The sequence below is a fragment of the Nicotiana attenuata genome, unplaced genomic scaffold, assembly GCF_001879085.1.
Source record: "Nicotiana attenuata strain UT unplaced genomic scaffold, NIATTr2, whole genome shotgun sequence".
In the NCBI taxonomy this organism is placed as follows: domain Eukaryota; kingdom Viridiplantae; phylum Streptophyta; class Magnoliopsida; order Solanales; family Solanaceae; genus Nicotiana; species Nicotiana attenuata.
Window position 1 is genome coordinate 361,014 of NW_017670240.1, and position 27,871 is coordinate 388,884.

The 27,871-nt window shown below is 38.0% G+C and overlaps 2 protein-coding genes across 4 annotated transcripts; both read right to left on the reverse strand.

The window, feature by feature from the left end:
• Positions 1-5,235: 5,235 nt before the first annotated feature.
• On the reverse strand, positions 5,236-9,743 carry LOC109236484 (uncharacterized membrane protein YjcL-like). 3 transcript variants are annotated; one of them, XM_019402669.1, is made up of 6 exons: positions 9,335-9,688; positions 8,828-9,054; positions 7,583-7,693; positions 6,487-6,642; positions 5,948-6,177; positions 5,236-5,701 (listed from the first exon to the last, which is right to left on the reverse strand). In XM_019402669.1, the coding sequence occupies exons 1-6, from the start codon at positions 9,589-9,591 to the stop codon at positions 5,378-5,380; spliced, it is 1,305 nt and encodes a 434-aa protein (XP_019258214.1). In that variant the 5' UTR covers positions 9,592-9,688; the 3' UTR covers positions 5,236-5,377. The 3 variants fall into 3 exon arrangements, with proteins under 3 accessions (XP_019258214.1, XP_019258216.1, XP_019258215.1); XM_019402671.1 differs by lacking the exon at positions 8,828-9,054 and having other exon boundaries at positions 9,639-9,743; XM_019402670.1 differs by lacking the exon at positions 6,487-6,642.
• Positions 9,744-19,016: 9,273 nt separating this feature from the next.
• Positions 19,017-27,660, reverse strand: LOC109236485 (uncharacterized membrane protein YjcL-like). Its single transcript, XM_019402672.1, has 6 exons — positions 27,185-27,660; positions 26,807-27,033; positions 24,632-24,742; positions 23,574-23,729; positions 20,563-20,804; positions 19,017-19,508 (listed from the first exon to the last, which is right to left on the reverse strand). The coding sequence occupies exons 1-6, from the start codon at positions 27,481-27,483 to the stop codon at positions 19,185-19,187; spliced, it is 1,359 nt and encodes a 452-aa protein (XP_019258217.1). The 5' UTR covers positions 27,484-27,660; the 3' UTR covers positions 19,017-19,184.
• Positions 27,661-27,871: the final 211 nt, after the last annotated feature.

Consider the following 27,871-nt stretch of genomic DNA (forward strand, 5'->3'; position numbering starts at 1 on the left):
TGGGACATCAATTCGGATAAGCACATTCTCTGTAGGGATGTGTGACTTAGTTATTCTTTTCAAATCAGTAAACGCGTCTGGCGTTTGATTTGCTATATTTTGTAAATGGATGATCTTCTGGACCTCATGATTACATATAGGGGTACGTGGATCAAAATGAGATAATGATGAAAGTTTTCACACAATTTCTCTTTTGATTTCTGATCACGCCCAACTCTAGTCCTAAAAAGGATAAGCGATCGCTGCAAATATAATCCGATCTAAAAGTCTAGAGTCGAATCCCACAGAGAACTAAGGCTTAGCTATATCTGTTTAATATCACTAAGAAGACAAGTTTGAACAATTTTCTAAATTATAAAGATTGAGATTTATATTTCTAACTAATTAACTAGCAAATACTACAAAGCGGTAAAATTCAACTAACGAGACAAAGGGTTGGAGACTAAATTAAGGAGGTCTAGAGTTATGATTTCCCCAATTGTCGGAATCATTCTAGCTATGTTCCCTACAATTTCGCCAATGTATTCTCTACTGATCGTGAGCACTTTAGGTGCCATAATTCTCTCTCGAGTAACTACAACAATTTACTAGACATATTCTCTCGAACTATGCTAGTTGGCTTTATCTAAGTGCTCATTATGACCACGTCAAGGCTTTGTTATTTCTAAACCTGTCTTTAAACCCACTATATTGATTTCTCACATACGTTAGGAGTGACGTTGTTCAACAACCACCTAAATATGTATCCTTTCTCAAGCAACACATAATAAATAGGAGCAGTCAATCGATGGCCATTAAATCAACAACAATAAACACGTAGTTGAATAAGTAGAGAAATCTAACGGCTCAATTATATAAAAACATAACAAGAATTTATCCTACAAAAGGTTCCATCAAAACCCTAGATAACAAATTAGCTATTCATCATAGTATGTATAACTATAATACTAAAAGTGATAACCAACAATGAAAAAATAGGAAGAGAAAGGAAAAACTCGTAGAAGAATTCCCCGCCTTGCTCCTATTGTGTCTCTGCCTCCTTAGATCGAATCTGTGTCAAAAGTGTGTCCAACCTCCTCAAAATACCATTTTTCTATGTATATATACCAAGTAGGGTCGGGCCCAAACAATTATACCTTCTCCTACGTGAAAAAGGACAATTTTTCAGGTCTGGACGCTCGCAGTCGCAGTGCGGGCGCGGTCCAGGCGCGGTATTTTCCCAGTGCACTGCCTCAGTCCGCGTCCAGGTCCGCTGTCGCGGTTTCGACCGAGTGTTTCACCCTTTTCCATTTAGAATTTAGAAAAACGTAAAACATGAAAGTTGTAGCTCTTTGAATTTTCTTTCTAACCATATATTATATAGCCCAAATGGAGTTCGGAGCAAAGAGTTATGTCTATTTTACTAGACAATACGCAATATGCCTACTTGAGTCTTTGTTTGTTCTTAACTATCAAATTTGACCCCTGAACACGATCCCGGCTTAATTCCTTGGGATTTTACTCAGACTTCAAAGCTCCAAATCACTTGAATTCATTCCATAACATCTATATAGCTCGGAATCACTCCTACAAGGCATAAAACACACAATTAGTGCAAAACACTAGCGATTAAAGCGCAAACTCAACTAAAGTGCAGTAAATTAGAGTGTAATAATCAACTAAAATACGTAATTGTAGCCTATCATCAATTTCCTTTTTCTCTCCCCCTAATTGTGGAATTTTGTTTCATCAAACCGACCGAATGCAAATCGAGCAGTAAATAAATCTCCTATCAATGGTTCAAGATAGCGAATAATAGAGGGTGATTCAAACCCAATATATATTCCTAAGCTTCTCTATGGTCCCATCTTACTGCACTGTGGTGGTGCTACTAGTACATATACAACACATCCAAAAATTCGTAGATGGGCAATATTTGGTTCATGACCAAAAACTAATTGTGACGGAGAATATTTATTATAATGTGTCGGTCTGAGACGGATAAGTGATGCAGCATGGAAGATAGCATGGCCCCAAATAGTGGTGGGTAATTTTGTTTTCATAAGTAGTGATCTTGCTATCAATTGCAGGCATCTAATAAATGACTCTGCAAGGATATTTTGAGTATGAACATAAGCTACAGGATGTTCAACTTTTATACCAACTGATAGGCAATAATCATCAAAAGCTTGAGATGAGAATTCTCTAGCACTATCAAGGCGGATAGCCTTTATAGGATAATCAGGGAATTGTACCCTTAATCAAATTATTTGGGCTTATAGCTTTGCAACGCCAGGTTGCGAGATGATAGTAGGAACACATGAGACCATCTTGAAGATGTATCTATTAGGACCATAATATATCTAAACAATCCACTTGATGGGTGAATAGGTCCACATATATCCCCATGCATACGTTCTAAAAAGGCAAGGGATTCAATGCCAACCTTCATTGGTGATGGTCTAGTGATCATTTTGCCTTGATAACAAGCATCAGAAGAAAATTCATTATGTGTAAGAATCTTCAGGTTCTTTAATGGATGCCCACTCGAATTTTCAGTAATTCGTCTCATCATTATTGATCCAGGATAGCCCAAACAGCCATGCCAAAACAAAAAAAATATTTGAATCAGTAAACTTCTGATTTACGATAAGAGTGTGATTCAACTGTACTAATCTTTGAATAGTATAAGCCAGAAGATAGAGTTGGTAACTTTTCTACAATGCACTTCTGGCCAGAAACACTCTTCGTAATACAAAGATATTCCATATTCATTTCATCTATCGTCTCAACATGATACCCATTTCGGCGGATATCTATAAAACTCATCAAGTTTCTTCGGGACTTGGAAGTTGGAGGAGAATAATGCATTGTCTATAATAAGTTTTGTTCCCTTAGACAGAAATATAGTGGCTCTTCCGGAGCATATTCGAATCCCATCTCTCGATATTGCTGCTGCAGGAGAATATTCGAGGCATGAAAAGTGGTGAAATTTTCTCCAACATATCATGATTAATAATATTATCAGCACATAGTTTCAATTGGGAAATAATTATGAACATAATTCTGAACATAGCAGAATTATACTCACTGATAGATTTAAAATCTTGTAGCCTTAGATGAGTCCAATCATAACGTGCTTGTTAGGGCTGTGCATTTGGATCGGATATCCGAAATCCGATCCGATCCACTCTATTTCGGATTTTCAGATTTTCGGATTGGATACCGATTATATTTTATAAAATTTTGGATTTTCGGATTGGATTCGGATTGGCATGATTTTAATCCTATCCGATCCGAAATCCGAAATTATATGGGCCTATATATAAATACTACCCTAAAATTTTAGAGTTAAGTAAGCTTATTCATTTATCAGACAACCCCTAGGTTATATCGATGTTCTCTCTCACTCTCACATATTTCCTCTCTTCCGCCTCTCTTCACAATTCAGTCCAGTGAAGACCAAGCTTCCGCCTCTCGTCTTCACTCTTCATTCAGATGTAATATTTCAGATTGTGGTTTTGCTTGGACATGAATGGTGTTTATTGTCTCAATTTTTTTGATTCTGATTCAATCAATTATCAGTTCCAACAGCCTGATGAGATTTGTCTGCGGTATTGTATATGACATTACTTTTCCTCATTGGTATGTTGTGAAATCATTCATCAGTAGACGATGTTTGCCTTGAGGGAGACTGTCCAAAAGTGATAAAAGCAGGATTGAAAGATTGCATTCTCTGTATTCTGTTATGCTTTGTCTTATGTATTTTATGGTCCTTTTGCTAAAAAATTAGTATCTTTATGGTTGAGTTTTAAAATTATTGGAGGATTAGCCCTTTCTGATTCTTTTCCTTTTATAATTTATACACTAATCTTTCCTATGTGTGTAAATTGAACATTGTTGACCAACCTTTCTGATTCAAAAGAATGAAACCTCTTTTTATTTGTTAGCGTTGTCAGCATTTGACATGTCATTCATCTTATTTCTATGTCGTGGAGTATAATTCTTTTGAATTATTAGTGGTCGTTCTTATTGATAGATATAATTTCTCAATTTGTGTTTGGAAAGTGATTGCCAGCATCTGTTTATATACTTCGAACAAGTACTCCAATGAGTGACAATCCGATCCGACAATCCGAAAAATTATCCGATCCAAAGTTTAAAATCCGATCCGTTCCAATGTTAATTTGGATCGGATTCGGATTGCCCTTTTCAGAATCCGAAATCCGAATTCGGAATATGCTAAATTCGATCCGATCCGATCCGTGCACAGCCTTAGTGCTTGTGGAAGAACGACCATCTTCACGTGGTCATATCTATCTTTCAAATTATTCCACAGTATGACTGATTCTTTAACAGTGAGATATTCCATTTTCAAGCCTTCATCAAGGTGATGGCGTAGGAATATCATTGCTTTGACACGGTCATAGTTTGATGCTTGATTTTTGTCCTTGATGGTGTTTGCCAGACCCATCGCATCAAGATGAATTTCAGCATCAAGCACCAAAGACATGTAGCTTTTGCCCGATATATCCAGGGCTACAAATTAAAGTTTAGAAAGATTTGACATTATAGAAAAAGAAAGTTTGTACCTCTGATACTTTTAAAGTATTTGCCCGAGATGGTAGAGTCTCGTGCTGATAACATATTATAAAATAAATATTGTAAAGTAAATACAGGTATAGAGAGAAACTGATATGTTATTCAACTTCAAACTGATGTACATAATGAACTGAAATCTCCTCTATTTATAGAAGAAAGGAAGCTGATGTGTAAGCTGCTACTATACCAGGTATGGATAATCTTCTACAGGGGGTAATGTTTATCCATAACAGAGTATCAATAGATAAGCTTATTGTACCAAGTATGAATAATCTTCTACCGGTGATAATGTTTATCTATAACAGAGTACCGAAATGATAAGCTTATTATACCGGGTATGGATAATCTTCTACTAGGGGTAATGTTTATCCATAACGAAGTATCGAAAGGATAAACTTATTGTATCAGGTATGGATAATCTTCTACTGGGAATAATGTTTATCCATAACGGAGTGTCGGAAGAATAAGCTTATTGTAACAGGTATAGATAATCTTCTACCGGGGGTAATGTTTATCCATAACTGAGTACCAAAGTGATAAGCTTTTTCAGGAGGCTTATTTCCAATAGAGTACTAAATAGACAAACACATTTACGGCGAAGTCCCATATGGATAAGCTTCTTCAGGAATGTTATTCACAACGGAATACTAAATGAACATCCATAATATAATATATATTTATAACAAGTAATACATATAGTGGCGTATCAGAAGAATTCTTTTTAAATACATTTGGTTAGTATAGGCATTTTATATAAGGAAATTTGGGGAAATGATACCCACAACAATCCATCAAGTTACATGTGTTTGAGAACAAACATTCCAAATCCAATCCCCAGAAACGTTGCAATGGAAATCCCAAATATCCCAGCAAGAATACTGGGAACAACCAAAGAGGGCCAACCCTTTGCCGTGGCCATTCCACAAGCTGTAGTAGGACCTCCAACATTAGCATTGGATGCTAAAAGCAACATCTTTAGGTTCATACCAAACAGCTTTCCTAACCCTAGAATCACAATAAGATGGACCGTTACTTGAACTAAAGCAAACATAAAAATACTAGGTGCCGTATTGATGACATGCCAAATACTCCCGTTGGCACCCACTACAGCAAAGAAAACCTGTTTCAAAGAGGAATAATTACTCCAACAAAAGTTTGAAGTAAAAGTAAGCTCAGTCATGCAACTTATAGGACTCAAAATTTCATAAGCTTCCTTATCATAACCATTTACGTACTGTTAAATTTAAATTATCAGATATTTCACACAGCTCATTGATAAGTATCAAAACTTTTATCTTTTTGTTTGAATTGATTGGTCATCTAAATCTGACTTGAGATATGATTTTCCAAGTAGAATAAAAATTACCTGCATTAAGACTATCGCAATTTCATCACCAGCACTTGCAAGGTTTCTAAAATAAGCAGGAAATGCTGTTGCTAAAAGAACAACTATTGCTGTAATAGCAGGCAGATCACATCCTTGAGTTCCGAAAAATCGACTAAAAGAAGTGGCAGTTTTACAAATAGCAAAGGAAACAGCAAGTGCTGTACCAATCTGCAGCACAGGTTTGTTTCTAGGGTCTACTTGAGAAGCATCTGCAAAATAATACAAGAGTAAACTACTCAGCAACTGGACTTGTCTGATTTTTCAGGCAGTTGAAACTTGCTCACAAAAGAAAAGATACAAACATGCTATCTTTAGTAACTAGGATTTCATAGAGAAAATCAGAATGCGTCCTTCATATGATAGATCTACAGTGATGGCAAACCACAAAACCTAGAATAAAAACTTCTTGACCAGAACAAAATTGATATAAGCAGAACAACATATGAAAGGGAATGCATACACAATGTATTAGACATCCCATGCTATCATAAATTTTTTATTCCCTAAATATCCCTTACCACCACTTGATGCTGAAGCGTCTGAGGGCATTTTGGAGGCCAATGAAAACAGTGCAATAAAATATATTGCACAAATTACATTATCTGCAGCAACACCTGCAGCCATAACTGATGGAGACACGCCAAGTGCCTCACAGATAGCAACATAATTAATGGCTGCAAAACCATAGATAGAACATCACTCAGCTAATAACGAAGCAGCAAAAGCGCATGTAGCGAGGATAAAGTACTTTATCTGCTAAGAGACTATTAATAATGCACAAACTAGAACTCCCACCCAATGGAAAGTAGTTTACATATATACATAAACTTATGTGCGCGTGTATGTGTATGAATGTCTCAAATCTTGCATGCAACATCAAATATAAGCACAACATTTCACATGATTCCCACATGGCAAATTTAGGATTAGGAAGAATTTGAAAATGTCCAGCTTTGTTTCTAGAGTTTAAAGGACTTCGTATTGATAATTTAGGTTTGCAAGACCATCTTCAATCAAAAAGCTCTCAAAGAGCTTACTTAAAACATCAAACATGAAATTCGGCTATGACAAGTCAAAGGTGTAAAATCTATATCCCAAAAATTTCTTAGTTTTTTGCAAACAAAACTGAATTTAAAGGGAACACTCGTACTGATTTTCTCAGGATGTGCTTCTCATTGCTTTTAGAAATCAATGAAAAAACTTGTCCAGAAATTTACAATTCGAATAGCAAACTCTGAGTTCTTTCACTCTTGGTGAATAAAGTTCTTGGGCATCTGTCGTTCTGGCATCAGAAATCCTTCTGTAATTACTATTCAAAATGACATGTGCAACAGTAGGAGAGTTCTGCCAGTTTAAAATCATCAAAACCAAATATGCCATTGACCACAAAGTAAGGCATCAAAGACATTGAACCAGATATCAAAATTCTCCTTTATTTGCTTCAATTAACCTAATTTTCATCTTGTGCCGTGGACTAACTTTAATCTCCGAGATTCAATTCCAATTAAATATATGTGCATGACCAGAATACAAATGAAATATACAGAAAACACCTGCATGGAGCTCCTAACCAAAAAAAAAAAAAAAAAGAACTGGTTTTATTACAGGACTTACTTCCACCAATGTAACTGCCCATGAGGGCAGCAGCTATTTTCCAATTATCTTGACCAAGAGATCTCATAGGCACCAACAGATATGCCACTACAGTCCCAATAACCGTCCCGGCTGTCACATTGGAAGACAAAATATGAAAACAACAGAAAGGCTTTCACACACTAGCTGAAAGTTGAAGTTAGTAGAATGACAAGCATATACATAAAAAGAAGAGCATTAATCTGTTAATCTGTGCCCACTAGAACTCACAGTATTTGAAAAGTTATGGCATATAATCACTTAGCTGTAAATATTTATTCATGATAACAACCCAAGAATATATTAATTCTGAAGTCAGAGATGGAGCTTCTCAAAATAACCTGAGACATCTTTATGAGATATTAGAAAAGCATTTCATAAATCTAACTTAATATGTCATTTCAAGAAATTGAAGAGTTGTGCTTGTTTTTGCTATACCCGTGTGACCTACAGGTCACGGGTTCGAGCCATGGAAGCAGCCACTAATGCTCGCATTAGAGTAGGCTGTCTATATCACATCTCTTGGGGAACGGCCCTTCCCCAAACTGTGCGCGAGCGCGGGATGCCTTGTGCACCGAGCTGCCTATACTAATAAGATTGATATGTATGTAAGAAGAGCAGTTAATCTTTCTTTTCACGACCTCTCTACTTTTCTGTGCTCCTCTAAATTGCTCAACGGTCAATTCTTCACCAAAAGAGATTGCTTTTTCGGTGGTAACCGTTCAGTAATCATAATATCTTCTTTGAGTTCCTCTACAATGTCTCCAGAAGATCAGTGGGGTATATGGATGTCTCTTTTCGCAGTGGGCACTTTTGGTCTGTGGTAAATGATGCATTCCTTTTAGTTACAAAGTTATGAAAGGAATGCAAGAACAATAATAAACACATAAAGCCAGGTGCAGCTATATGCACATTCCTGGTTGAAATAATTCCAAGTAGCAATGCTAACTACTCAAACAGAGAATGATCTTACAAAGTAAAAGAAGAAATCATATTTGATTAATCAAGTTATGGGACGACCTTATCCAATTAGCTTCCATTTTTTTTCTGAAAAGTCAAGCTAGTTTGCTTTGTTTTACCAAAGTAATGACTGAAACTAGCAATATAGTGATAGTCCATCAAACAGTGCCTCACCACTAGAACTAAAAGAAACAACCACCTCTATCAGTTTCAGCAATCAGGCAAAGGGATATAAAGCAATTTCGGAGATATGAGCAAAAAAAAGACCTGATCCGAGCAAGAAAGCCAAAAGTAGAGGACCGGTAGATTGTATCACGTGGCGCAAATTTGCTCTGAACAACAATAGTGGGATTGTCAATGGAAGCAGGTACTTATATACAGCTGAATATGCTGGCGCTTCATACGGAATAATCCCCATATTACTTGAAGTCAGCCCCACCAATGTGCTAACCAGTGCAGCACTAACCATACTCCCAATTTTAGTCTTCTCTGACCTTCAGAGTGAATCGTGTATTATGTGAAATTAACAAAAACAAAAAGGGGAAATGGGAGATGCGTGTTGTAAGTACAATTCAAACAAAGATGGTTACACAATTCAAACATGATATATATATATACATATATATATATATATATAATATATATATATATATATATATATATATATATATATATATATATATATATATATATTATATATATATATATATTATATATATATAAACAATCAGAGGAAGCCATGTTATCCGAAGGACAAAAAGGAGGATTATTTACCACAGACCAAAAGCGCCAATTGTGAAAAGAGACATCCATGTACCCCAGTGGTCATCCGGAGACACTATAGGGGAACTCAAAGTAGATTTTACAATTATTGAATAATTACCATCTTTTCTGGTGAAGAAATGACTGTTGAGGGATTTACAAGTGGAGAGATCGAGCTGGTGAAAAGAAAGACTTTTAAATGTTCTTCTTGGTACATTAAGCGGCGCCAACGGGGAAGAGCAAAAGGAGGGCTGTACTGAAAATGCCATTAGCCGTAGCCGGCTGCTATGCTATTCAAACTTGAGGACTCACTTACGCTTATAGATAATGCATCTCATTTTCAACTTCCTTCTCTTTGTCTTTTTCTTCCAAGTTCCATTAATAATTCTGGAAAAGTGAGAGATGAAACCAAAAACCAACTAATCCTATTCGGTATGTGGTGTTTATATTATTTTATAAAATAGCAGGCCAATTACATAAGCAGCCCTTTAACTTGGCACTATTTTTCACCTTAGATACCTTTATTAGTGCTTGTACCTATTGGCCAATATTTCAAATATACAACGTGCGGCTATTCAAACACTTGAAAAAGAGACAATAAAAAATAAAATAAAAGACACGTGGCATCCTTAAAATAAAGAGATAAAAAAGATACAAAGTGTGTTGTCCACGGTTTTCTTCTTTCTTCGCCATTCTCTTCATACTAGTGTTAAAACCCGCGGGATGTTGTCGCGATCCCAATTTTCCTTCATAGGATGTCGTGATAATACTTAATCTCTAAGACTAGGTAACCCTAACATTCATACAAAAATAATTGAAATGATAAATATAAGTCTCAAAACTCAACAACTATAATAAATAAACTCTGTGATTCAGTATATACAACTTCTGAGACCCTGTGAATACAAGTCACAAGCTCTAAATACAGGTACTACATGATCCTATACATCAGTATCTATAAAAGGATAGGGAACAAAGAATAGTCAAGGTAGAGGGGGACTCCAAGGCCTGCGGACGCCGGCAGGTATACCTTGAAGTCTCCACAGCTAAACTCTTGCTAATGCCTGGGCTGGTAGGAGGTACCTGGATCTACACAAAAATATGTGCAGAAACGTAGCATGAGTACACCAACGGTGCCCAGTAAGTTCCAAACCTAATCTCGGTAGAATAGTGATGAGGTCAGGTCAAGGCCCTATTGGAATAAATAAAAAGACTGAACAAGTGTAAGGCAGTGTAATATAGGCAGCAAGGAAATTGTAACAACAAATAGCATATCAAAGTTAGCTACACGGAACAAAAGCAATTAGTGAAACACGGAGAAAAACAAATAATAACATGCCAAGGAAACAACAACCAAAGACAAGTGCAACAATGGAGAAATACCAACAAGAATCACTACCGAGGTACCGCCTCGTAGTCTCAAATCACAAGAATAAGTCACAATCTTTCCTTATATCACTGCGGGAGCCTTGCATTTAGTTTTGAAAATTATTTTTCCGAAATAACATCTCGCGTTTTAGCCACCTCAGCACATCGCATGGCTTCTAGTAGTTCCCCTACTAGCCACGCGTATCAAACCCATATTATTTCACCGCATGCGTTTCAACCCCAACAATAATAGTGTTTTCACAATAAAGAGCCCATGGCTCAGCCACAATGTACACGAGAGTCCCAACAACAATAACCGGTAGTGAATAACTCAACAAGAATAGCATTCCACAACTTAATACTTTGCCTCAATACAAATCACGGCCTTTATAACTCAATACTAATTTCAACAACAAGATATTCCAAGAATAATAACTTCAAATAAAGAGTTCGATGGTTAAATAATGAATATGGAATAAAGGAAACAAGAACTTCAACTAAACATGTAGAGCAATTAGCAAGTAAGAGATAAGACAAGTAGACATGTGAAAATAGGCTAGAAATAATGACTATAACATGTTAAGGTAACTCAACTAAGGCATGAAAGGAATCTACATAGCTAAAACATTTAGTCCATGTACAAACTCGTCACCTTACGTACACGGCTTTCACATATTACTATTATCACAATCAACACAAATCCAAAGGGGTAATTTTCCCACACAAGGTTAGGCAAGTCACTTACCTCAATTCACGCTAATTCAATCCACTAGCAGGCCTTTTCCTCGATTATCCAACTCCGAACGACTGGAATCTAGCTAAAACAACTTCATACTATAAATACAAACTATAAGAAACTAATTCAAACAATTGACATTACGATCTTTACAAAGAAACAAAAAGTCAACTCAAAAAGTCAACCCAGGCCCGCATCTCGGAACCCGACCAAAATTACAAAATTCGAAACCCATTCGATAACGAGTCCAACCATATAAGAATTACTCAAACCGACCTCACATCGCCTTTCAAAACTCAAAAATTTAGTCTAGGAAGTTTCTACCATTTTCCCCCAATTTTCCAACTCAAACCACTAATTAAATAATAAAATTAACAATTGATTCGTGTAATTTAACCAAAACCGAGTTAGGAATTCTTACCCCAATAATCTCTCCAAAAATCTCCTAGAAATTCGCCTTACACCGAGCTCTCTAAGTCCAAAAGTGTATTATGAAACAAATCCTCGAAATTTCCTATTTTCTGCCCAGCAAATCCGCTTCTGCGAGCCTGGGGTCACACCTGCTACGCCGCACCTGCGAAAAAACTATCGCAGGTACGGATTCCACTTAAGTCCAGAAATTCTGCTTCTGCGGACTATGGCTCGCACCTGCGAGCCCGCTTCTGCGACCATAGACCAGGCCAGCCTCGTCCGCATCTCTGATCACACCTCCGCACCTGCGGACTCACAGATACGGATAAATCGTCGCACCTACGATCCCAGCTGGGCAAAGCCAGCTTCGCTTCTGCGTCCAATTGCTCGCTTTTGCGAGTCCACACCTGCGGCCAATCTTTCCGCAGTGCGACGACACCAGAAGGCTGGAACTTCGGCAATTGCACAAGTCCAATTTCGATCCGGTTTCAATCTATTTCACACCCAGGGCCCCCGGGACCCTGTTCGAATATATCAACAAGTTCCAAAACACATAACGAACCTACTCGAGGCCAAAAATTACATCAAACAACATCGATTCTACGAATCACAACCCAAATTCAAGCCTATGAACTATGAACTTTCGAATTCCGAAACCAACGCCGATTCATACCAAAACAACTCCGATTGACTTTAAATTTTGCACTCAGGTCATAAATAACATTATAGACCTATTCCAACTTCCGGAATCGGGAATATCAATAAAGTCTACTCCCGGTCAAACTTCCCAAATCTTCCAAACCTTCAACTTTCCAACTTTCGCCAACTCACGCCGAAACGACCTACAGACCTCCAAATCAACATCCGGACACGCTCCTAAGTCTAAAATCACCATACGGAGCTAATGGGACCATCAAAACTCCATTCCAGAGTTGTATACGCAAAAGCCAACTACGATCAACTCTTACAACTTAAACCTCCAACTTAGGGATTGTGTCCCATTTCTCTTCGAAACTCACTCGAACCAAAACCAAACACCCCCGGCAAGTCACATAATCATGATACGACATAGAGGAGGCAATAAATAGGGGATCAGGGCTAAAATACTCAATACGACCGATCAGGTCTTACATCCTCCCCCTCTTAAAACAAACGTTTGTCCTAGAACGAGTATAGAGACATACCTAGAGTGGAGAAAAGATGCGGATAACGGCTACGCATATCATGCTTGGTCTCCCAAGTCGCCTCCTCGACTGGTTGACCCCTCCACTGAATCTTCACTGAAACAATATTCTACGACCTCAACTTTCAAACCTGCCTATCCAAAATGGCCACCGACTCCTCAACATAAGACAAATTCTTGTCCAACTGGACTGAGCTGAAATCCAACACATGAGACGGACCACCGTGATACTTCTAGAGCATAGAAACATGGAATACTGGATGAACTGCTGCTAGACTAGGTGGTAGTGCAAGCCTATAGGCTACCTTTCCAATTCTCTCAAGAATCTCAAAAGATCCGATATACCAAGGGCTCAACTTGCCCTTCTTTCCAAACCTCATAACACCCTTCATGGGCGAAACCCGGAGCAAGAATCGCTCCCCAACCATGAATGCAACGTTGCAAACCTTCCGATCCGCATAACGCTTCTTTCTAGATTGGGTTGTACGAAGTCGATCTTGAATCAATTAACCTTTTCGAAAGCATCTTGAACCAAGTCTGTACCCAATAGCCTAGCCTCGCCCGGCTCAAACCAACCCATCGGAGACCGACACCGTCTCCCATACAAGGCCTCACACGGAGCCATCTAAATGCTCGACCGGTAGCTGTTGTTGTAGGCAAACTCCACAAGCAGCAAAAACTGACCCCAAGAACCCCCCAAACTCCGTTACACATGCGCGAAGCATATCCTCCAATATTTGAATAGTGCACTCGGACTGTCCGTCCGTCTGAGGGTGAAATGCTGCACTCAACTCAACTCGTGTGCCTACCTCATGTTGTACGGCCCTCCAGAACCGCGATGTAAACTACATACCCCGGTCAGAGATGATGGATATCGGCACACCATGAAGTCTAACAATCTCGTGAATATAAATCTGAGCCAGCTGCTCTGAAGAATAAGTAGTCACTATTGGAATGAAATGAACCGACTTGGTCAGCCTATCCACAATCACCCATACTACATCGAACTTCCTTTGAGTCCGTGGGAGTCCAACAAAAAAATCCATAGTAACCCGCTCCCATTTCCACTCTGGAAAATCTAGCCTCTAAAGCAATTCACCTGGCCGTTGATGCTCATACTTCACTAGTTGACAATTTAGGAACCGAGCTACATAATCCACTATATCCTTCTTCATTCTCCTCCACTAATAGTGCTGCCTCAAGTCCTGATACATCTTGGCGGCACCCGGATGAATGGAGTACCGCAAACTGTGAGCCTCACGCAAACCATTTACATTGGGCACACATAGCCTGCCCTGCATCCGTAATACACCGTATTCCTAATAGTAACCTCTTTGGCATCGCCGTGCTAAACCGTGTACTTGAGGACAAGCAGATGAGGGTCGTCATACTAACTCTCTATGATACGATCATAAAGAGAAGACCGAGAAACCACACAAGCCAAAACTCGACTCGGCTCCGAAACATCTAATCTAACAAACTGGTTGGCTAAGGCCTGAACATCCAATGCTAATGGCCTCTCCGCTGCCGGTAGATATGCTAAATTGCCCAAGCTCTCTGCCTTGCGACTCAAGGCATCGACCACCACATTGGCCTTCCCGGGATGATATAAAATGGTGATATCATAGTCCTCAAGCATCTCTAACCACCTCTGCTAACGCAAGTTAAGATCCTTCTGTTTGAACAGATGATGTAGACTCCGGTGGTTGGTATAGACCTCACAAGGGACACCATACAAATAATGCTGCCAAATCTTCAAGGCATGAACAATAGCTGCTAACTCAAGGTCGTGGAAATGATAGTTCTTCTCATGCACCTTCAGTTGCCTAGACGCATAGGCATTCACCCTACCATCTTGCTTCAACACCGCATCGAGACCAATATGCGACACATCACAGTACACAGTGTAAGATTCCAAACCCGTAGGCAACACCAACACTGGGCAAAGCAGTCTTGAGCTTTTGAAAGCTCTGCTCTCACTCCTCGGTCCACCTGAATGGAGCACCCTTCTAGGTCAATTTGGTCATAGGTGCAACAATAAAAGACAAACCCTCTACGAATCGATGGTAATAGGTGAACGAAGGCGACTCGGTGATGTCTATCACACCGAGTACTTCCTTCGGGGCATTACCCATATCTCGGGAAGCCTCGGCCACGACCTCCACGTTGGCCCCAACCACGACCTCCTCATCGGCCTCCCTGGCTCGAGACAGATCGGCCTCACCTCTCTGATTTGGAGGCCCCTCGCCAACGAACTGCGATCGCACGAGGGCCACCAGTTCAGAGGCTTCTTCTTCTTTTTCTTCGGATTCGTCCCTTGGCCGATAGAGTGAATCCTAAGGTGGGGCTCGAGCGTTGGTATTTTCTTTGGGCTTGCACACCAGCTTTCTTTTCGTTTTCTTCTTCTCTAAGCTCGGAGAACTCAGAGCCCTCTTTCTTTTTTTCTCATCACCTAGTCTCGGAATAGGGGACTCGGTGGGGCAATCCTCATCACCGGATGGAGGTCTCAGTACGACGTCCTTGGATAAACCTGCAAAGGGAAACAAAATAAGTAAGAACTTAGCAACACAAAAGAAACCCAAGTATTACTCACTCGGGAAAGGAATCTCACCATGAGAACGAGCCTCCCACCGGCCCTTTGAAAGTTCGCTCCATGCGCGCTCAGAATATGGCCTTTGTAACACAATGCCCACGACCCATTCCTTGAGCTGAGGGACTGCATTCGGGACCCGAGCGACAGCTGAACCACCACTAAACACCGTTAAGAAGGAAGGAAAAAAGAGTAAAATAAATTTTGAAAATGAAATTTTACTTACGTTTTATATTTCATTTCTCACGGAACAACATGCACTCAGCTAGGATCAGGTTCCGAGGTCCTCACTCGGACAAACCGGCCTAGCCATCCTCGATCGCGATCTTCATCGATACTCGAGAACTGGTTTTACTAGCCTGGCGCGCAAGCTTGATCAGTCCCCCCCCCCCCCCCGAAAGAGTCGAGGACTATATAGGCGCATGAGGTGGTCAACGGTGAACGAGCATCCATCGATCTTGCTCACGAAGAATCAAAAAAGGATCACAATTCTCCAGAATGAAGGTGAATTTGGCCGAGGCATACCTCGTATCTCTTTGCAGAAGTGGATGATAGCCGGATCCAATGGGCCCAGCGTAAAGGGATAAGTGTAAACACTTAAGTATCCCTCGACGTGGGTGGTGATATCTTCATCGGTTTCGGGAACCACCACGTGCTTGTCAACCCAGTTGCAATCATTTTTGACCGTGGGGAGGATTTCTTCAGTGATCGAGCATACGTATCTCGAGACCTTCTCACATCGGCCAGGTACGGAGAGAGGTTTTTCAACCTTGAAATTGGCGGTTACCGAGCATCTACCAAGGATGAACGTGTTCAAGGGGGTTCCGCTACATTCCTCGCCGGTAGTATGTGAATCGGTCTCCTCGGCAGCCGGCCGCGATGTAGAAGGGGTTTCTTTTTGGGGAACTATTGTTGAAGTCTTCGCCATTTTTCTTTTGAAATGGAAGGGAAAAGAGGAAAAAAGGAAATTAAAGGAGTACACTTGATGGTTTGGGATGAAGATGAGCAAAAGTTCTCACAAAGATCTCAAAAAACTAGAATACAAGTGCTAGAAAATATAAGAGATTTCTAAGGAACAAGGGTAGAAGGTCTGGATGTCAAGTTTGAATGAATGAAGAAGGGGGTATTTATAGTTTTCAAACAATGGTTCGCATCTAGGAGTGGCCGACCGGCAACTGACATGCATTTAATGTCATTAAGACGTGACTGACGAGACATTTCGTTCATTTTGTCGTTTCTGACGCGGGGTATTGAGGTGAGAATCAGAAGCTCATATCGTTTCTCGTCGTCTACTCTCCGAAAAACGAGGGGACTATCTGTATACGGGTAAAACCGATCTCAAAGCACATCCCGGTCTCCAATATGATAAGCCAAGCTCGAGATATGGTAACTGGGGGCCTAGACCGAGGCAGTGATCTCATCCATTTTGAGTCCGGACCGTAACACCCGCCTTCGAAGATATCGGGGACATTGTAACACGCATTTCAAAGCAGTATATTATTAATTTCTTTCTTTAAGCTCTTGTTCTTCTGTATCTTGATATCGATCAAATTGCATCCAGTTCAAGTGTGACTGACTTTCCAAGACTGTAACCGTTCAAGTTGTGCGGTTTGAATTTACTTTATAATTATTCATTTCAATTGCAATTCTAATTTATCCATTTGTGTCAATTTACTTTGTGTATCCTTAAAACCATTTACAAATTCAATTGTTATCCGATTTTGAGGGTAAACAACATGTTTGTATATATTATATGTTCAACTAAATACTTCTTTGCGAGAACCATATTTATAAGGGAAAAAATAGAGATTTGCTTGCAAAATTAGCTATTGTACCTTTTGATTTAATTTTTGATAAATATCTATCATAGTTTTCAAGTATATGAAATGATAGTCTACTATTGTACGTGGTTACAAAACTACAAAGACTGGCTTCAAAGTCCAAAACTTGTAGGAAAAAATATATAAGGTTTGAAATTAACTAATACTAAAAGAATTTTCTAAATATAAATCCACTTGAACAAACACACTGTAGATATAATTTAGTATATATTTCCAATTCGGACTTCAAATCGTTCTCTTAGAATAAATAAAATATTCTGTCAAAAAAGAAAGAAAGTAAATAATTTGAGTTGAGGACTTTTGTGGAATAATATTTTTTCCGTTATTGAGTTTGCTAAGTAGAATCAATATCCATCATTTTAAGGAATTTAAATTACTTTTTAAACTTTTATTTTATAACTCAATAGATAATTCTCAATAATTTTTATGTAATTTTTTAAAATCTATTACCCATCGAAATAGGGTACACACACAACGTGGGACTAGTGAATATGAAAAAACAAAAAGATTAACACATTTCAATAACACTTGATAAGCAAATGATAATACAAGGTAAAATCAACCATTATTTAAAGTTGAATGGATGCATTTTATAGTTCTATTAAATAATACATCCCATGGGAGGATCACAAATATTTCGAGATAAATTTTTTTTTAAAAGAAAATCCTATATAAAATTTTAAAGATATTTATAAAAATTATATATTTATATGTCAATTTGGTTAGAATTGTTTTACTCAATTCCAAACCAAACAAAACCTAATTGAACACCCCGATATATGACAGTGAGACTGTCCCCGTGTAAAGGCAAATCAGTCTAATAAAACTGCCAAAATTTTACGGTATAGCCAGTTTTCGGACTGGTCAATCAAAAATAGCCAGCGTTTACCAAGTCAATGAAAAATAGCCACCGTTTTGCTGCAATAGAGACCGGTCCAGCATAATATACTGGAGTTCGGTGCACTTGTGTATGAACTCCAGCATATTATGCTGGACCGGTATACTTTGCTGGCTCCAGTATAATATACTGGAGACTGGAGCACTGGTGCTCCAAACTCCAGTATATTATACTGGACCATTATACTTGCTGGAACTCCAGTATATTATGCTGGAGTTCTAGTGTATTTATGCTGGAACTCCATCATATTATGTTGGAGTTCCAGCATACTATCCTATAACTCCAGTATAATATGCTGGAGTTCAAGTATACTTATGCTGGAGTTCAAGTATACTTATGCTGGAGTATTTTCCGGGTTTTGAACAGTATTTTCGCTCAGATTTATCTTTACATAAAAAGTGGCTAAATTTCGATTACTTTTAAAATTGGGCTATTTTTGAACGACCAGTTGTAAATCTAGCTATTTTTAAAAATATCCCTAACAAAACTTGAATTTAAATTTTAGAATCTAAGATGATTAGTTTGAATAGCCTTTTTTTAGATCTATAAATTTAAACATTCTCTGAATAGTCGACCTAAGTTCACAGAATAGAGTGGCTTTGCTATATCTTGAAGAAAATAGTCAGTAATAATTCCCTAAAAAATATATATTGAAAGATATTGACCATTCACACCTCAAAGCCTACTTCTTTATTGTATTGTAAGTTTGTTTTGACGGGCATAATAGTGTTGAGATGCAAACATGCAAGCATAAGGTGTGAAGCATGATATGTTTTGGTGTGCAGATGTTCCAAGTATAATTTTGATAACAGTTGAGTAAGTCTAGTATCCAAAATTACATGAATTTAAGGACAAGCTGCCCAAAAGCAATACCGAGAAAAGTTGCAATTGTAATACCAAAAATACCAGCAAGAATGCCAGGAACAACCAAAGAAGTCCACCCTTTGGCAGTGGCCATTCCACAAGCTGTTGTTGGGCCTCCTACGTTTGCATTTGATGCTATGAGCAATTGTTTCAGTTCAAATCGGAGCAGTTTCCCAACTCCGAGTATCACTGCCAGATGGACCCCAATCTGGACTAAAGCAAACAGGAAAATACTGGGTGCTGTATTGATAACGTTTAATATGCTCCCGTTGGCACCAATGAATGCAAAAAATACCTGTTACTCAATGAATGCAAAGAGAACTACATCAGACTAATCTTTGCCCAAAAACAAGAATACAGGAAAAAAGTTAGGATCATACAAACATAGAGAAAAATCTATTAGGACGGGGGCGGAGCAGAGAAGCTCTTGTGGAGGGCAGGTGAAAACAATTTTCTGAAAATTTAAGATGGGGCAGGACGGGGTGCAGGTCTGCTGCCAATGACTCTTTTCCGCCGAGTCTGCTGCCATTTTTATATACATTGAAGATCGACTATTGTCCTTCCATTGTTCCTTATGATTTCCATCAGCTGGGAGATGACCAATTCTGAAACTTCTATTTCAGTACTGGCATTATTCTTGATATTTAAAGCATGATATTATTGGTTCAAAAAGATGTATCCATGTATTATTCTAACATATTGGGTTCCCTACACATCATTGTTACAAATCTTGCTTAACTGGAAACTCAGTTAAATAGAGATAGATTTCACTCTATTGCCAAATATCTTGCTTAAATATATCTGCCAGTGTCTTTTTCCTTTTTTTTTTTTCTTTAATTTCCCAATTATAAGATTGAAGATGAGAGTAAAACAATTTTCTGTTAGTTTCAATTACTTTCTCATTTCGTTATTCTCCTTCAATAACTTATTATCTGCTCTTTTCTGCAAACAATAATTTCTTTTGGGAGTCACTCAAAATCAGTGTTTTAAAAGGTATTAAGTAGCCAATCAATTCCATCCTTTTGTAAGACAAACCACCCAGGACATTCACAGACAAATAGAGTCAAAAAGTATGTCATCATGAATTCGCCCTAAACGTCCATGGTGTGCTCTTGCAGCTTTTTCTTCATTGCACAACTGATACAGACGATAGGCCAGGTAAATTTGGGCAACACATGCAAAATTGAAGAAATTAAAGCAGAGGCTAAAAGAAATATGTGTTTAGTGTCTAAGCTTGCGTTCATTACAATTCAGCAGTGCAAGAACATCTCAAGTTTTAAAAAATAAGCAGTGAAAGGCTGGCTATGTCAAACAAGCATTTTACATTCAGGTATACTGTGGGAACTTACCTGCATCAGAATCAATGCCATAGCCTCACCAGAAGGCGCAAGGTCAGCAAACTGCCTGGGAAATGAAGTTGCTAGAATGACAACAATGGCTGTAATAATGGGAAGGGTACCTCCTTGAATACCAAAATGCTTAGTCAAAAAGTCTCCAGCTTTGCATATGGCAAAGGACACAGCAAGAGCAGTAGCACTCTGCAGTACAGGTAGCGTGTTGCCAGATTCTGATTCCCCGTCGATCTTGTCATCTGAAAGGAGTTTCAAGTTCTGTTAGAGATTTTCATCTTTAGCTATATCATTTACACATTGTCTTTTCCTTTGTGGGAAAAAATCAGAATAATTCAGATTCCAAAATTGGCAATCACAGGAATTCAACGTCCTACGAGGGATCTTATCATACCCCAACTGCTGGAGATCTACTAAGTGGTTATATGATACAAAATGAAATAAATGAAGACAAAAGACGACAACGAAAGCAAGCATAATTTCTGGCTCTAATGCTTGTCATGGAAAACCAAGTTGGTTTCTTGATAAGAACCCTCCTACAGAAAGAGCACTTTTAGGTTAACAAACAAGTCAGAAAAGAAAGCATCTGATGTAGCTCCTCTTGTTGCACTATAGCAATTCAGGTGCTCATTTAGAGAATGTAGATCCCTCTCGTCTTTGGAGGCCCTTTCATATGATTTCTTTAGCATTAAGTCTTTGTAAACCTTTTTGTCCTATCTCAAAGATATCGATAAGACAAAGGAGATTCGGCAGCTAAACCAAAAGCTGAGGTATTTCAGATAAATAATTAAATCTCTCTACCACTTGGAAAGAGATGGAAATCTCAACATAACCATGCATCAAGAGTTTCTAATCAGTGTTATCATAGGCACGCTGATGCCCTAAAGTGAGGCTCAAAACACGCTGAGCACTTCGCCTCGCTTAATGGGTGCTTCAGTGTTGTCATCAAGGCGTTAAGGCATGCTTTTCCTTGCCAATAAGCGTAATCCTGAAGAGGCAATGCTAAACAATAAATATTTCACTTTATCATAAATTCTCTTTAATTTTTTCTTCCATATATTTGGTATTCATGCTTATAGATATTAGTCTTGGACTATACATACATATTTGTAGTTTTACTCTATTTGCGGCTTTCTTCCTTAAAGCCTACGCTTTATTTGGCTTTGCGCTTAAAGCCCCAACAGATCTTAGAGCTTTTTTGCGCTCTTCGCCTTTGACAACACTGTTTCTAATTTGAGTTTTCCATTCTGAAGATTCAAAAAGAGTTCCTCATATTTTAAATTTCACCTATGTTGCTCGGACCATTGTAATTCTTGCGGCACCTGTGTCTATCCAACATGGGTGCAGGTACAGGTGTGGGATGCACACTGGATTTTGTTAACCTAATTTGGGTGATTTGACTACACCTATAGCCAAGAAGTATATGTTGATTGGGTATTTGATTGATTTTGGGTTTATGTCATACATCGGACAAAGTACTACAACACTTTGCTATATACAGATAACTTATGAATAAAATATTAAGTGTTAACTCATAATATAATTATACTAGCTTTAAATTAATAACTTCAACTAATTGTTGAAATATAAACTTATATATGTCTACTCGTTTTATCTTAACACTCGTACCCATACTCCTACCATATCCCTGCATCCTAAGATAAAAAATACTACTCTTTAATCAATTTATATTTATATAATATTTATTTTTCATTTAACTTAATTAACAATAATGGATTTAGATCACCTTAATCAAAATATAGGTTATTTTTCAATAATCTTGAATAACAAATTGTCATATATATTATTTTTTATATATTTATTAGCCGTAGGGGTGTCAATGGATATTTAAAAACCGACTAAACCGACCGAACCGTACCGTACCGTACCGAACTAATTTTTAGGTTTCTTTTAATAAAGCCGTAGGTTTTTATATAAATCTATAACTGTACCGATAATTAGGGTAGGTTTTTTATTTTATGAAAATAAACCGAAAAAATACCGAAGCGTACTGAATAAATTTTACAATGTCAAAAATAAATTTATATGTTAAGTTTAAAAATAATAAAGCATTAAATTTTTTCTTGGGCCTTGGAATTATGAAATAGTACAAGCCAATAAGTAATTAAACTCAAAATCCTAATTCCCAAACCTTTTATGCTACTTCTATTGAAACTAAATTATTTCCAGCATTTCACTAGCAAAACACAAGGTATTGTAGCGATTAGGAGTAGCAACCTACAATGTATTGAATATATTTACTTTCTTATGAATTAGATTTATCTTTTGAAATGTTTAACCTTCTATAGACTTTATTCTTGAATCTCAACTTGGTTAACATCTTTTCACTCGTGTGATTTATATTTTTCTGTATTTGCTTAGTTTCGTTTACGCTGCTGTAGAATATTTGATGGATCTATACTCTAGCCATTCGAAAAATCCCATCGGTTCGAAACTAAATCCTAAACTTCGGAGTGGCAAGTAGCAGAAAGAGAAAGTCCAACTTAGGCCTCATATCTTTCATATTTTCTAAATTAATCACCTTTTAAACTGTAAAAATATCTTAGAGAGTTTTGCTAAGCCATATAAAAGTATTGCATTCTACTTCTACTAGTGCTTTTACATGACATTTAAAAAAATTACCGAAAATTTACCGAACCGTACCAATACCAAAGAGAAACCGATATGATTGGGACGGTTTACATAATAGAATAACCGAAAAATTGGTATGGTACAAAATTTATAAAATAACCAGTCGAACCGAACCATTGACACCCCTAATTAGCCGTATCCCAGCTCTCGTATCCGCACTTAGATCCATATCCCCAAATCCTAAAATTTATGTGATGCATAATCCGACCCCTAGATCCGCACCCGTATCAGATACCCGCACTCGAGTATGAGGAATATAGAATTTCACTACTTTAAAACAGATGGAACAGCATTTAGCAAGCACTAATTAACAGGTAAGGAGCCATGGAATATTTCATCATTTGCAGCTGTCTACATACCAGTGGCTGAAGGAGTAGCCTCAGCAGGTATTTTGGAAGCCAATGCAAATAATGTTGTGAAGTATACTGCACAAATAAGATTATCAGCAGCCAATCCAGCAGTGACAACTGAAGGTGATGTCTCCAGAGCTTCGGAAATAGCCACATAATTGACAGCTGCAAGAGAGTCAGCAATCTTTTCATCCGTGATAAAATGAATTAACAGAATCTCATCCGTGATAACTCAGCATGCAACATAATAGTTCAGTAAATTACTGTCTTCCAGGGCAAAACAAGAGTTCCCTCACAATTACAGGTTCAGACATCATTAAAAGCTGCGAAGTTTAAAAACCAAGTTTTGATATACTTCCCATAGTTTCTTTATTTTGAATATTATGAAAGGTTGCCAAAGAGTAACTTTCATGGTGGAAAAGGATTATTTTACATGGAAACGTTCAGTCATTGTTGTTAAAGAGACAGCACGATTTTCTAGGAAGTCTTTAACGATAAAGTGATCAGAATATAATCTCAAACAAGGGAGACAAGCTACCTGAAATTTGAAATGGAGAACCACTTCTGAATCCAAATATAAAGATCCAAAGTTGAAACTGAAATCATCTTTAAATGGTACAATGTTCCCAACTTAGTTTCTGAACCAAACTAACGCTTAAGAAGTTAAATGTATTTGATTCTACTTCAGACCACCAGAAATGTCACAGTTAACATAACCTTCTAGGTGTATCTATCGGGAAAGATATTGATATGCTAAATATGACTATTAGAACTACCAGACTATCAAGCAGGTTTTTAGTGTTAACTTACCTAACCTTCTTTACAAAAGAGGTTTTTTAAACTGACATCCATGCCATTAACCGACAATTTCTAGCAATGGGAGTCAACTGGTTGTTTTTCCACTCTTTGGGTTTGCAGGAAGTTCATTATCAAGGATAGTGCATTTTGCCATGAATGTTAGTCGGAAAAAACTCTAAACAAGGCAGGTTGGAAAATACAGATGCAGAAGGATGATCCTACGTCAAAATTGTACAAGTCCACAAGAAAACAAGTGTCCATCAACTTACCTCCACCTATGTGTCTTCCCATAAGAGCAGCAGCTATCTTCCACCCATCTTGACCAAGTGATCGCATCGGAACCATCCAAAAGGCCACCACAGTCCCGATAGTTGTTGCAACTGCAAAGAATAAGAGGAAAATAACTGATTAAAAAGATAAAAAGAATTCAGAGCTCTCATGGAGAAAAAATATATGAAGTAAAAAAGCAAATACGTGCTTAACACTTTGATAATGTAAGGGCAATGAAGCATGGAAATGAACATGGGCCACACACACAAAATCCAACACTAAGGGTGACATGACATATCTTTTAAGAAAAAGGACATGATATGATCAGGACAATTTTAAAAAAAATGTTCTTTTTCCTTTTTTTACCGAGAAATCCCTGAGGGCCATCATAGTTCGAAACTCAGTCGATAATGGGCTCGCCTCTCTACCTTTCTCCACTTAATACCAAGCTTTTGTCTACGACAACTTTCGAACCCATGGTGTGAGCCTAACTCACACATCATGTGTGAAACGCCTTAGCACTAAACCAAAGCCCGGGGCAATACTGTTTTTTCCCTTAATTATATGTATAAACACAAACTCCTAGCTCTAACTATTTCATTTGATGATAACAATATAAAACAACTTGAAACAAATATAGAGGTCCAGAAAAACAAAAAACAAAAAACAAAAAAAGCTACTCGATCAAGTTTGAGGGCCACTCATGCTATGAGCACAAAGAATTTAATGCTAACACTCCTTCCACATGATTTGATACCGCAGTGATAGCTAAAAATTGATGTGTCTGTACTTCTCAACATTCAGACAATACAACAACTAGCACTACTATGCGCGAACCCAACTTACCCAAGCAAGTTGGGGTCAGCTATATAACCTCAATGACCATGTCGCTCTATTTAATCTCATCATAGACCTATATTATACAATAATAAGTAATAATAATAATAAAGTACTAGAAGTTCTCTATATTTTTTATTGACATATGATTAAAAGACTTTAAAAAACATAAAACCTGAAGTACATGTACTAACATGACTAAAACCTAATCTCAACTAAAAGAAATCGACCTATGCAGCTCTTTTTCTTCCCGTATGCCCTATTTTTCGCTAGGATTACGTGAATTCCAAAAGATTGCAAGTCTTTCGAAACAACTTACTTATATGTGATTTTAAGTCTACCTCGTCCCCTTATAACACATTTACTCACTATGCCATCACATTTATAGATCGGTGCATCTGATCGTCGACACATGACTTGAACAATCTATCTCAAGCGGCCTTCCCTCATTTTATCCTCAATGTGTGTTACTTGCGCTTGCTGTTGAACGTGGTTATTCTTATCTTGTGTGACTGCAATCCATCTTAATATGCGCACCTCAACGACATTTATATTATGGATATGTTGGACTGTAGAGCTCATGACTCTGTACTACCTGGTTTTGGGAGTTGGTATTATGCATCGCCGTTTTGGCTAATGTTGATTACCATTTCCACTATTTATGATAATTCAGGCTTATTATATCATGTTTTGATGATAGAATGTTATTAGTGTGATTGGCTTACCTAGTCTCGGAGGTTAGATGTCATCACGACCTTTGGTTTATTTTGGGTTGTGACAATTACCTAAGCAATCTGATAATTAAACAGACACAACTAACTCTAGTTATACTAACTAACTTAGGTTATACCTCCTTCAATAGAAAATATAAGGTAAAGAAGTTGAAATATATCCTGTTAGCTTCCACCCTATGCATAAGCCTTGTTCTTGTGCTCTATTCTCACATAGCAATTGAAAGAAAGAACAAACCAGTCTATGAACTTTAGCCAAAGCCATTGCTAGCTAAGGCCAAACAACAAACCCAGTGAATTCCCACAAGTGGGGCAGCTAAGGCCATTGTGTACATTACCCGATGAACGAATACAAACATAGCTAATGGGCCTCTAATCATCAAATTAAAGAAATACGGGTCATACTAAACCTAACTGTAGAGCACGGAAGACTTTAAAATCAACGACATAGTAATAATTTTAGCACTCCCAAAGATAAAACTTGAACTGGTCATCCCAAGCATTGCAGGGCAGAAAATCATCATTTTGCATGATTACACCTGCCGTAAATGAGTCACAAATTCATTTAGATAAAAAAAAGAAAAGAAATGGAGAACCCCACTCTACCTGATCCAAGCAAAAAAGCCAAGAGCAGTGTTCCAGTGGATTGTAGTACGCGACGCATATCCGCTCTGAACAACAGCAAGGGAACAGCAAGTGGAAGCAAGAATCCTGTTACAATTTTATATGCAGGCGCTTCACAAGCTATAATGCCCAAGTTACTTGCTGCAAGACCAACCAGTGTACTTACTAGTGCACCACTTAGTGCACCCCCAACTTTGGTCTTCTCCGACCTTCAATTTTATAAACCAAATATCAACAAGCTGTGTAACATAAAATCTTGACACCTCAACTTATTCGCCCAATGATTATATACACAAAAATTAAATTAAGTAACAAATAACATACACACGCATGGCCCATGGGATGGGAGAAAAACATTACCAAATGCCAAAAGCGCCGGTAGCGAAGAGAGCGGTCCAGGTGCCCCATTGATCTTGTGGTGAAATGATGGGAAAATTCAATTGGGATCTGATAGTAGTAACAGAGCGGTTCAACTTCCTCGAGCTCTTAGGGAAATCCAGCGGTATGTATTTGTCAATGTTCGACAATAACATCGGATGTTGACGTATTGTATTAGCTGAAGTAATTGCTGAGGCCGCTGGGACATTTTGACGGCGAGGAGAACACAATGCCGGCGGTGGAATGTACAAATTGTGTAGAAACCAAAGCTTTGACGCCATTTACATGCTGTCCGTGGTTAGATGCAATTGGACAGCTTAATACACTAGGTCCATGGGATTGTCTTCCACATGTCATACATACATAGGCTGCCAAACCACCAACTTAATAAAAGTGGCAATTATAAAATTGATCATTTTTTACTTTCAATAAGGACACACTAATTAAAAAAGTCTGCTTGTTTGCTCGTGACTTCCCTCCATTCATTAAATACTAGTATTAGAATATTATTACATAATATTAATCATAAAAATCTGATTTGACAAAATGTAACGGCGATACCGTCGTTTTGCTTTCTAGATCCATGTTCCTCTATTTAAGATTTTTCGTACGTGTTTTTACTATTTTATGACTTGTGAGAACGGTTGACTTGGTTCTGAAAGGGTTCGG

What these genes read in the sequence shown, in the direction of transcription:
- LOC109236485 (XM_019402672.1), bottom strand. Translation starts at nt 27,483, where the DNA reads ATGGCGTCAAAGCTTTGGTTTCTACACAATTTGTACATTCCACCGCCG. An exon ending in GGCTTTTTTGCTTGGATCAG is followed by an intron (nt 24,743 to 26,806) that starts GTAGAGTGGGGT and finishes TATTCTTTGCAG; the next exon opens with TTGCAACAACTATCGGGACT. An exon ending in TGGCATTGATTCTGATGCAG is followed by an intron (nt 19,509 to 20,562) that starts GTAAGTTCCCAC and finishes ATTGAGTAACAG; the next exon opens with GTATTTTTTGCATTCATTGG.
- LOC109236484 (XM_019402669.1), bottom strand. Translation starts at nt 9,591, where the DNA reads ATGGCATTTTCAGTACAGCCCTCCTTTTGCTCTTCCCCGTTGGCGCCG. An exon ending in ATTGGCGCTTTTGGTCTGTG is followed by an intron (nt 9,055 to 9,334) that starts GTAAATAATCCT and finishes TTCACTCTGAAG; the next exon opens with GTCAGAGAAGACTAAAATTG. An exon ending in TTGCGATAGTCTTAATGCAG is followed by an intron (nt 5,702 to 5,947) that starts GTAATTTTTATT and finishes TCTTTGAAACAG; the next exon opens with GTTTTCTTTGCTGTAGTGGG.